This window comes from Hippocampus bargibanti, linkage group LG05, assembly GCF_051943395.1.
Source record: "Hippocampus bargibanti isolate YZ-2025 linkage group LG05, ASM5194339v1, whole genome shotgun sequence".
NCBI classification, from domain to species: Eukaryota; Metazoa; Chordata; class Actinopteri; order Syngnathiformes; family Syngnathidae; genus Hippocampus; species Hippocampus bargibanti.
Genome location: NC_142738.1, coordinates 10,020,347 through 10,031,567, shown reverse-complemented (window position 1 = coordinate 10,031,567; position 11,221 = coordinate 10,020,347). Strand labels below are relative to the sequence as shown.

The 11,221-nt window shown below is 40.7% G+C and overlaps 1 protein-coding gene across 1 annotated transcript; it reads right to left on the bottom strand.

Annotated features, from left to right (window-relative positions):
* Positions 1 to 113: 113 nt before the first annotated feature.
* Positions 114 to 10,352, bottom strand: ddb2 (damage specific DNA binding protein 2). The gene is made up of 11 exons (XM_088996335.1): positions 10,103 to 10,352; positions 9,924 to 10,030; positions 8,265 to 8,456; positions 8,041 to 8,186; positions 6,620 to 6,719; positions 6,347 to 6,524; positions 3,154 to 3,299; positions 2,875 to 3,030; positions 1,650 to 1,695; positions 1,522 to 1,583; positions 114 to 405 (listed from the first exon to the last, which is right to left on the bottom strand). The coding sequence occupies exons 1-11, from the start codon at positions 10,230 to 10,232 to the stop codon at positions 238 to 240; spliced, it is 1,431 nt and encodes a 476-aa protein (XP_088852461.1). The 5' UTR covers positions 10,233 to 10,352; the 3' UTR covers positions 114 to 237.
* Between the last annotated feature and the right edge of the window lie 869 nt (positions 10,353 to 11,221).

Here is an 11,221-nt window from a genome sequence, read left to right as displayed (position 1 = left end):
ACGATAATGTGATCTAACTCAAATCGGGACAATTTCATATTTTCAGACTTCATGTGACATTTTCAAGATTTTGCAAACAACAAAATTCGGAAAAGAAAAAAAGTGCAACCAAGAACACTTGAACTATTTATTAGAAAACAATCTTTGAAAATGTGTTTAATATTTCCCAGTTGTGAGACACGTAACCATCAGTAACAAAAAATACAAATATATCCACAAACATCCACACGTTTCAGGTCACAGCTTTCTTGTGCGCTTTGTCTTGGTCGTCGTTTCTGATTCGTGCGCAGACGGCAGTTTTTTCTTGAGTTTAGTTTGATCCGCACCACCTCTTCTACTCCTGGTGACCTGCTGTCGACGACTGCGTTCCCTTAGTGGTCGCTCAGCTGAGGTAGACACTTCCTCCTGTAGTGTGTGTTAGAGGTAAGATTGGGCCAAAAAAAAATAAATAGACGCGAGCAAACCCGAAATTTCACGTCATTTGTGAGGACTCGAAGAGGATTTATAATTACAAATGAAAGCCTTTGTAACGAAATCTAAGTTCAGCAAGACTGTATAAACATTTACATCTTTTATATTTCTGTGCAGGTTCCATGAACCAACGACGGTGATACCTCGGCTTACGAACGCTTTAGCTCACGAACATTAAATTCGCAAACATATAGTCTTGGCTGACTAACTAGTTTTCGGCGGGGGAACCAAACCACATAGCGCCACGGTGCCTGGCGGACTCGTTTTCATCACCCCTTTCTTTGAGTGCGGATGTGGTTTGTTATCGAGGATACTTTTGCTATTATGGGACCGAAGAAGGCCCGACTTCAGGCTAGTGTTAAGGCGAAGAGGACACAAAAGAAAAGCTTCTGTTGATTTGGATTAATGAAAAGCAGCTAGCAGGGGACAGTGCGAGTGAGGGTATTATCGCCGAGAAAGCACGGCAACTTCAATCGGATATTATCGACCTGGAAGTTCGTCATCCATTGACAACTACCATCACAAAGTTAAATAAAACAACTTCATTATACAGTACAGTTTATTTCTTTATTTACAATAAAATAGCGCATTTATTATACATAAAATAATGTATATTTTGTGTACTTTTAAGGCTTATGGGAGCAGATTATTCTAATTTTAATGATTTCTTATGGGAAATACACGTTTGGAAGACTAACTTTTCGCCTTACACACACTTTCTGGGAACCAATTATGTTCGGGAGCTGAGGTGTCACATAACGTCCTTATGAAAGGCGGCACTTAGAAGGAGAGAGCGGGGGCAATAACCCAACGTGCTCTGGCTGTGTGCTCCCATTTAGTAGTTAACAATGACCTTACTGCTTTTTAAAAATACTTATTTAAAGTCTTCCTTAGTTTAGTATCCATACATCGTTTAAGTATACATTTTCATAAACGTAAAAAAAAAAAAAGTCCGCTAGACAGAAGCCCCGCCCCACCCAGCTAGAGCCTGACCCGAACGCAATGATTGACATTTTGAACCCAACCCGAAATTCGGTCTGAATATCTCACCTCTGGTGTGTGTTCATCACCGAACAATGACTCATCGTAGTCCCAAAGAAAAACTGATGTACCTACGACACAAATACCATGTAAGAGCATAAAAACTAAATAGCGTCAAACACTTCTAATCAGCTTACCCATTCCAGACCCAATCACATCTCCCATTGGATTGAATTTATTGATCTGAAAATAGATTTACAATTATTTACATGGTCGATATTCATCATATTTTCAGTATTACAGTTCGATCGGAGGGGGAACACACACACACAAACAAAAAACACTTCGGTGTTATCCTTCAACAGACATAATCATGAATACAGGTAACATCCGACTTACGACCAGATCGACTTACGACCCGTACTTACGACCGTATTATTAAAAATTTTAATTCTACGCCTGGCACCGCAACACACTAGCAGGCCGGCAACGCGTAGAACAATTTTGGCCAGGCAGCCAGCATCTCACTCACGCACAGCAGGGGGGGAGTTTGCATGTCCTTTAGCCTCCGAGTCTCTATTCAGTATTTTGAGTGGATTTCGACTTTTCAACTTACGACCGTTTAGTTCAAGGGTGTCAAAGTCATTTTTTGCCACGGGCCACATTGTCGTTATGGTTTCCTCTCGAGGGCCGTTATGAATTTGGGGAAGCCATTAGAATGTTTAAATCCCTTCAAATATTACATATAGAGCACTCAGCAAATTAATGAATAACTCATTTTCAAATCTGAAGTCAAGGATAATGACTTTTATTGTGGTTGACATCCAAAAATATGAAATTTTGGCTCAGATTTTAGCAATCATCATGGAATTTAATAAGTTTGATTTGCTTTCGCGGGCTGAAAAAAAATGATGTGGCGGGCCGGATTTGGCCCGCGGACCTTGACTTTGACACCTGTGGTTTAGTTGGAACGGAACTCAGTTGTAAGTCGGATGTTACCTGTCTATTTGTCATTTTGAATTCTAGAGGACCTGCGATTGGCTGGAAACCCATTCAATATGTACCCAGCCTGCTGCCCGAAGACGGCTTGGATCGTCCCTACCACGCCCCGTGACCCATGTGACAATAAGTGGATCGGAAAATGGATTAATGGATTAGCAAGGATAAAGAATATATGCCTGTGAGTCCTGTATTTTTTTTTCTTTGCCTTTCGGGTTGCTCCACTATTACAGTTCAAATATGTTTCTTTGTACCCATCAATGACGTTTTCCGACGTGTAAGCATTAAACTAGCAGGGCATTCTTTCGGCATAAACTACGCCAATCGTTTTTTTTCCCCCCAAGGTTGACAGATGCATCATTCCAGAGGTGTAATATTCAGTTATTTTACGTGCATGTCAACTGTCTGCTCAGTCCTACTCACACATTTGATTCCTTCAACATTGGGATCGTGTAACTGACACACAAGCTCGGCTGTGTTGGAATCAAAGATGTCAATGGTCCTCTGGTTTTCCGGGCAAATCCTGTGGTTGGGATAACGACCCACCACAATAAGGTCATATACTGGATGCCACGTAGCCTGTAGGAATGTTGACAAAGCAAGTTTGGTATGTATTGTTTTTTTTCTTCTCCTGACTGGCATCAGGCACGTTTTGTAACAGCTTGGGAGAATTCTTAAACTAGTAAGTAAGAGACAACCAACCTTGATGGGTGTGATATGTTGAAAATGCCTGTGTGGATGTTGGATGATATTCTGAGGCTTCGACCAGTCAGAGGATGAATACACACGGATCTGGTCGTACTGATCAGTTGTTAGCAATTTGGAGCAGTCCAAGGGATGAAAATAGGCTGCAAAGACGGAACAAAATATTTTGAAATGAGGACCATGTGATGATTTCGGTGTCCGTCGACTGATCAGGCCCAATTTAAGCATTTTCCCTCCCATTCCAAGCAAAGTCAGCAAATTGTTGAACGTCTCGAAGAGATGACCCTGTGCACTTAGCCTGTGGTGCAACAAAGCGCTTAACATGGACAGGTATCATACAGGAAATAAAGCAGTCACAAAGATAGTAGAAAGCACCAGGGAGTGAAACCAAGATCAACTCAGAATTATGCTGAGTTGAATGACAAAGAGTACAGGTGAGTTTTGAGGCGGATTTTAAAGACGGGCAGCGAGGGGGCTTGCCGAATGTTCAGTGGCAGGTCATTCCAGAGAGTGGGACTCTCGGTCCCCTCTGAGCCTCCATTTAGTTCTTGGCACAACTAATAATGAATGTCTGGTCAGCAGACCAGAGGCGTCGGAAAGGTGTGTAGGGGTGGATGAGCTTGGAGAGGTAAGGAGGAGCGAGGCCATTTAAAGATTTGAAGACAAATAAGATCTTGAAAAGAACTCTAAAATGTATAGGGAGCCAGTGAAGTGATGCCAGAGTAGGAGTTATATGCTCCCTCTTAGGAGGACCAGTCAAGAAGCGAGGAGCAGCATTCTGTATCCGCTGGAGACACTTGGTGGAAGATTGGCCAAAGTAAAGCGCATTACAGTAATCGAGCCGAGCTGTGACAAAGGCATGAATTACTGCTTCAAGGTGTCACGATTTGGTTGGCGACCAACGGGTGGTGCTGTCGGCCCCGCCTGCACATGCACAGGTGTTGGTAGTTCCAATCAGTGGCAGTTAAAAGGACTCCCGGCACAACCATTGGTTGTCGGGTCATTATATGTTTGCTTCACCCTGTCAGATTTTGTTCCTGCTGACTTTAATACAATTTTTCAATTACACCCTGCTGCTCCCTCCTGTCTGATTTTTTTAGGATCCACCACCATCACCACCATGGAAACCGTGACACATGGTGCTCATGAGAACGTTTTTATTTTAGCCAGTTGCTTAACATGAAAGAAGCTGGATTTAACAACAGCACCAATTTGTGTGGTCTAGTTTAAAGGACAACCGACGTCTCCGGACAAGTTGTGTCCATAATCTGTAAAATGGCTTCAAATGACTTCTACTGAGCGTATTTTACAAAGATACCACCGCATACAGCTGTATTTGACGTTTTAAGACTCGCGCTGAATATTCAGGAAGTCTTGTTTTTGAGTTGGTGACGAGTCCGTACGTGACATCACTAAAGGACCGCCCCTGACCGTAAAAAAAGACGCATTGTAGTGGTCCTTCCATCACGTCATGTATTTTGCTGTACTTGTTTGGTCTGGGGACCTCGTGTTGCACCCAAAAGCCGCCAGAAGGCCAGAAGAGGGCGTCCAAGCGCCATATAAGGAATTTATCAGCCTGTGGAAACGGAGGTGGCCACAGGAGGTCGCCATTTTGTGCGTCTTTTTTTAGGTGAGAGATTTCCCCCCAATGTTGCCTCAAAATGGCACAAATAAATTATTTAATCGATTGCAAACATGTATGCTTTCCTCTTCAGAACTATTTGAATCATATTCATAACTGGATGTGTAACAAGAAAGCATATTCTCCGAATCTGAAGCCATTGTTTTGATTCACTAGCAATGCAAGACATCTTGGCGTGACGTCACGAACTGGGGGCGGGACTTTCTGAAAATGCCCAATTCGCAGCTCAATTTTTTGCAGATTTTGGACACTATACGTCATTTTTATTGGTGTTTTGGATTTGACTAACAATATCATACTGCGTGTTTTGAGTATTTTAGATGCTATGAAACGTTTTTCTGATGTCAGTTAAAAAACAAAAAAATGACGTTGGTTGTCCTTTAAAGTCACTGTCCAGTTTAAGACCCGTTTGAGACTGTTGACTTCAGATAAGGAACCAGTGGGCCCAAGTCAACAGGATGAGATGTATAGTACATGGGCCACGGGTATCAAACAGTATAACTTCTGTCTTCTTTTCATTGAAGTTGAAGATGTTTTGTGCCATACATGTTTTGATTTCCTCCAGGAAGGATAAAAGTGGCCTTTACGAAAAAGTGTATTTTTTGCTCAGTGGGACATAGATCCGAAAGTCATCTGCATAGCAGTGGAAGGAAATATGTTTCCTTAGGATGGAACCCAGTGGGAGCAGGTATAGTGAGAACAACATTGGTCCCAAAATTGAGCCCTGCGGAACACCATATGACAGAGGAGGGAGTACGTGACTCAGAGCATCCAAGGTGAACACCCAAGGTTCTGTCGGAAAGGTAGGACCTAAACCTTGTCCGATGCAAAACATTATGAAAACAATTTGGCAATTTGGAATGACGCAAAAGTTACAAGTCACTTTTTTTGAAAAAACATGGACGAACTTGGCAAGGCTGAGTGTTTGTAGCTATGTTGTGAGTACAAGCGCTGCACATAAGCATGTTCACTGAACGATGAAAAGACACCAGGACAAATAATAGATTTAAAGAACCAAATTATCTGAACAATAAAGAAAAAGGGGTCATTGATAAAAAGAAAATTGTTGTGCGTGCTTTGTTGGCCATCTGTACCTGTAACACTATGGAAGCATTTTTTTCATGTCATGATTTAACCCTCATATGTTAAGGGGTCAATTTGACCCGTTTCCATTTTTGTGTTGACGTAAGCACTGGATATCCTTTCCTTTACCTTTCAGTTCTAAAATATCCCAGTGGGATACAAAATATGTCGTCTCTCTTTTCACGTATGTTTATAACATCTCAGAAACAGTTGTTGTTGATGTCACCTATTATTTGACTGTTTTGTGTGGATTTTTACATACGGGTAAAAATGACCCACAACATAATCAACTTGATTTTTTTTCAACATAACACGAGGGTTAAACACCTGTTAAAATGTATGTAGATATAAAAAATAAAAATAAAACAAGATTATTATTATGATATTGTTGATGATATTGTTGATGATGCTGCTGCAATAATAATTTATTTATTTATTCATTCATTCATTTGTTGTTTGCAGCACCTGAGTTGACGGCCTTCTCGTGAGGCATCTCATGAAGGAAACTCTTCATGTCTTTCATGTTTCTCAGGTCCCAGAGTTTGACTGTATGGTCGACTGACGCCGTCGCAAGCAGCCAATCGCAGTGCGGGTTGAACTCAGCGTGAGTCACTTTGGCTTTGTGTAATTTATGACTGAAAATCTACAATATCGAAAGAAAAAAAATACTTAGAATGGGATTGGAGACAAAGTCATTATTGTTACAGAAATAAGTATTTATAAAAAAGGTTCACAGACCTTCTGTCCATCTAAACCCAGCAGTAGGCAATTTCCAACGTTGTCCCCAGTCACAAGCATCTGTCGGCTAATGGACACGTCAACACAGCAGTACCAGAAACTGTATCAGAAAAAAAAACCACTTTAAAATTCTATATTCAACTGTTTTAAAATCTATCTTACAACAACTAAATTGGGTCATGGATTTTTCATCAGTCTTCTCACCATACATTGTGGTGATAGTGGCCACAATCGTGGTGAGGCCCTCAAAGTTCTGCAAGGTCAGTGTGCCCCCACCAGAGGCCACGTACACTCGGGACAAATCCGTGGGGCAAAATTTCATGCCTCCGATGATGTCTCCGGCGCCATTCTGTGCGCACAAACACTTGATTGGGCACGTGGGCACACTAAACTCATTCACTGCCAGACAATGTGCAAAAATGTGTCCACTCCAGTGCCAGGGTTTTTGTCATTGTCGCTTGAATTCCAGGACCCACAGAATATTGTGTTTTAGGATTACATAAACATTCAATGCAGCGTTAGAAACCGCCTTAGACTATCTTCTTTCATCAGAAAAAAAAGAGTTAATTCCTAAATTATGCGGGTCTGGAGTTATATGATCTTGAAATGAGGGCGGCTGTCCAAAATACAATGCATACATATTGTTTATAAAGCACTTTAACAACAGCTGAAGCTAGAACAAAGCGCGCCATGGAAAAAAGGGAAATGCAGTCCCTTCGTAGAGAAGAAAAAAAAAACATTGCCAGAGGCCATGGCCAGTGCTTTATCGGCACCCAAACAAGCAAAAACAAAACCCAAATAAATTCGGGAATGGTGCACTGTCATATTTTTTAATTCCTAAATTATATAGGTCTGGAGTTATCTGAGCTTGAACCTCATGGAAGGTGAAAACATTGCCAGAGGTCTGACCAGCGCTTTATCGGCTAAGAGAAAAACCATTACCCGAACAAATTTGGGAATGGCGCTACATGTTATGCCTTTAAAGCCCGGAATAAATTTGGGAGTAGCAGTGAATGAGTTCGAGGAGACAAACAACGGAAAATTGTTTTTTTGATTATTGCCATACAATTACAGTAAAGTCTCGTTATATCGATATCGGATATATCGATAATCCTGGTTATATCGATACTATTTCTATGCACGCACGGAGAAAATTTCATGCAAACAGGGTCGGATATATCGATAGTCCCGGTTATATCGATATTTTTTCGGACTCCCTTGAATATCGATATAACGAGACTTTACTGTAGTTGAACTTACTCAAGTGTGACACTGCACAAGCAAGTGGTGTTTTACACTTCTGCCCACTGAAAGGAGCAAAAAAGAGACAAGACTGGTGGGTTTAAACCAATAAGGACCACCTTTGGAGAAGACTGATGAATCAAATATCAGACCCAATACAAGACGGACAGCAGTCTTACTTATATGTATCTGTTGTGGCAAACACTGTGAGGGGTGTCCCATTGAAATCTCGGAGGGCTGTAGTACCCCCCATGGATGATGTGAATAGCTGATTTGGGTTGAAAGGGTTAAACCTCATATCTGTAACTGAGTCTCCAGCACCCATCTGAACAGAGCATTAGCAGCACGCTATCAAGCTAAGCACATTGCGATGCCCAATAACGTTTGAGGAGAGGTTGCTCACCCCTTTGATTAATATCCTCTCGTTGTGGAGCTTAAAGTCCCACAGAAGGATGTCGCCACCTTTCGATCCCGCCACCAGTGTGGTGGGATGAGTGGGATGCCATTCCAGGCAGGTGACTCGCCGGTCGAAGGGATGGTTCGACGCGTGATAATGATATGAAGTGAGCGAGCGGACAAAAGGCTCTTGGAGGCACTGAAAGTTAAAAAAAAAACACATCAAGGAAATTGATTAAAAAAATGATACTTTCTGTACAAATCAGCAGAAAGAACAACACATTGCTGTGTAGATGGCGGTAATATATTTTAAAGTCGCAACAAGGCCTGCGAACATATCACACTCAAACTAACATTTTTGTTGTTTGGACTTCAAGATGGCGCCGCAAGGGTGGCTGACTTTCCAGTAGCTCCTGTATTTTGTTTTTCTATTTCTTTCCTTCCTTTCCTCTTCCTTCCATAACCTTCCATAACTGCTGCGAAATGTAAATTTCTCCACTGTGAGACTATTAAAGGCTAATCCAATCCAATTCGCGAACATTCAATGTTACACTAAATTACACTATAAATTTAATCTTAAATTTAGATTATTCCACGTAACTCCTAGTACAAATGGGCTAATTGAAGGTTGTGGAAACGGGCTGATTAATTCCTCACAGGAGTTTGGATGCCATTTTCTGCCTCTTTTCTGGTGATCCATTTCCACCCAATATAATATATAATATATAATAATAATAAATTCTTTAATCGATTGCAAACATGTATGCTTTCCTCTTCAGAACTATTTGAATCATATTCATAACTGGATGTGTAACAAGAAAGCATATTCTCCAAATCTGAAGGCATTGTTTTGATTCTCCAGCAATGCAAGACGTCTTGGTGTGACATCACGAACTGGGGGCGGGACTTTCTGAAAATGTCCAATTCGCAGCTCAATTTTTTTTGCAGATTTTGGACACTTTAAGTCATTTTTATTGGTGTTTTGCATTTGAATACAAGTACAGTAAAGTCTCGTTATATCGATATTCAAGGGAGTCCGAAAAAATATCGATATAACCGGGACTATCGATATATCCGACCCTGTTTGCATGTAATTTTCTCCGTGCGTGCATAGAAATAGTATCGATATAACCGGGACTATCGATATGTATCTATAAAAGTTTTTCTGATGTCAGTTAGGAAACAAAAAAGTGACGTCGGTTGTCCTTTAAGGCTTGTGATATCCTTAGCTCCAGTGATGGAATTAGAGACCCCTCTCGTCTGTGTTGTTCAGACATTGTTGCTTCCATTTGGTTTCGATATTTAGCTTTAAATATCATGTGTGTTTCATATTTTGAATTGTTCGTTATTGCTCATGAGCAAGTTGATTCACAGAAATAAAACGACATCAACAGCCAAAGAAAATGTTTTGTTTCTTGGGTTATTTTTGGAGTCATGAACACGGAGTCTACATTGTTATTGTGAAGAAACATTGGATGTCTATTTTTAAGCAAAGCTGACTTAAACTAGACTAAACCCTTTCGGGGTATTTGTCGACTAAAACTAATTATTTTCCATTTTTTCTATTACAAAAAGGATGGATTAAAACTAATAGCATTTTATCCGAAGGACAGACTAAATCTAAAACGGCTGCCAAAAACAACACCGTACAGCAAGTCACCTATACCAGTTTCATTTGAGTATGAACACTTTGGCCCAGGGTGTGCTTGTAGATGTAGTGAAGTATGCTATGTCCACTCTTCTTCTGGATTCCTGTGAACTTGAAAGGAGACCCTGCAAATGACAGAGACGAGGAGACAGTCGTGTGAGGCATGGTTAAGGGAACGCGCTAGCTTGTCCACACACCTTTTTTGCATCTCTTTGCATCTTTCTTGTCCAGCGGTTTGGCGGACAAAGTTTCACCACAGCTCCCCGCCAGCACCTTTCTTCGCCTTGGCTTATTTGGGCTCGATCCCATCTGATTTAAATCAGCCATCTGATTTAACCCTGAAAAACAATTTGGACGAGGCAACTAAAAACGTCAAGGAAACGTCAGAGACACTGATTGTTTCGCGTTTAAGGGGAACAGTGAGCCCACGGACGTTTGCATAACACACGTGACTTCAAAACGCGGGTGTTTTGTAACTTGTGTTACTTGTGTTACCCTCATTGCACGGCAGGTGGCTGTATTTTAGTGACTTGTATGAAGTGAAAGTCACGTTCACGTTTTCAAAGCAAATACTGTAATAATAAATTTACTTTTTAGTAATCTCCGGTGAAATACGGTCATTGGGATCATTTAGAACATTAATCCTGCAAATTGAGTTGTTTAAATTATGTCTACTGATTAATGAGTTGTTTATAAATGCTTCAAGGAACTTCATCTCACTATAAATAAATGCGGGAGTGGCGCTGCACGTTATGCTTTTTAATTCCCGAAGAAATTCGGGAATGGCAGCGAATGAGTTAAATGCACAATGATTGATTTTGCTTGTTAGGTGACTGCAGTACATCCAAGTCGACAAAACTTGAGACTGAAATTGAACCAACATAAAGTAATCCTCAAATTTCACATTGAAACGCATACACCGGAAGTTTAAAACAATAGAAACAGAGGACATATTAAAAAATAAATAAATGAAGCAAATGACTGATTTTTGACAAACTTTTTTTTCCATAGATAAGGCGTACCGGACTACTGTATTTGAGTTATTACGGGTTGAGTGAATGCTGGCGCATGTGTGTGGCTGCCGCTGCTCACTCACAGAAAAACTTATCCTCTGACTGTAAAGTGACCTTGAGAGTTTTGAAAGGCGCTTATAAATGAAATTTATTATTATTATTATTATTATTAGTAGTAGTAGTAGTAGTAGTAGTAGTAGTAGTAGTAGTAGTAGTAGTAGTAGTAGTAGTAGTAGTAGTAGTACAGTATATCCACCCATCCATTTTCAAATCAGAGATCCATCCATCTATTTTCAAATTAGC

Bases quoted from the DNA above. Each gene is read 5' to 3' on its own strand.
- ddb2 (XM_088996335.1), bottom strand. From the start codon at position 10,232: ATGGCTGATTTAAATCAGATGGGATCGAGCCCAAATAAGCCAAGGCGA. The intron at 8,457-9,923 runs GTATAGGTGACT...TTTAACTTTCAG, and splicing joins TTCATACTCAAATGAAACTG to TGCCTCCAAGAGCCTTTTGT. The intron at 1,696-2,874 runs GTGAGTAGGACT...ATCTATTTTCAG, and splicing joins ATGTTGAAGGAATCAAATGT to ATCAATAAATTCAATCCAAT.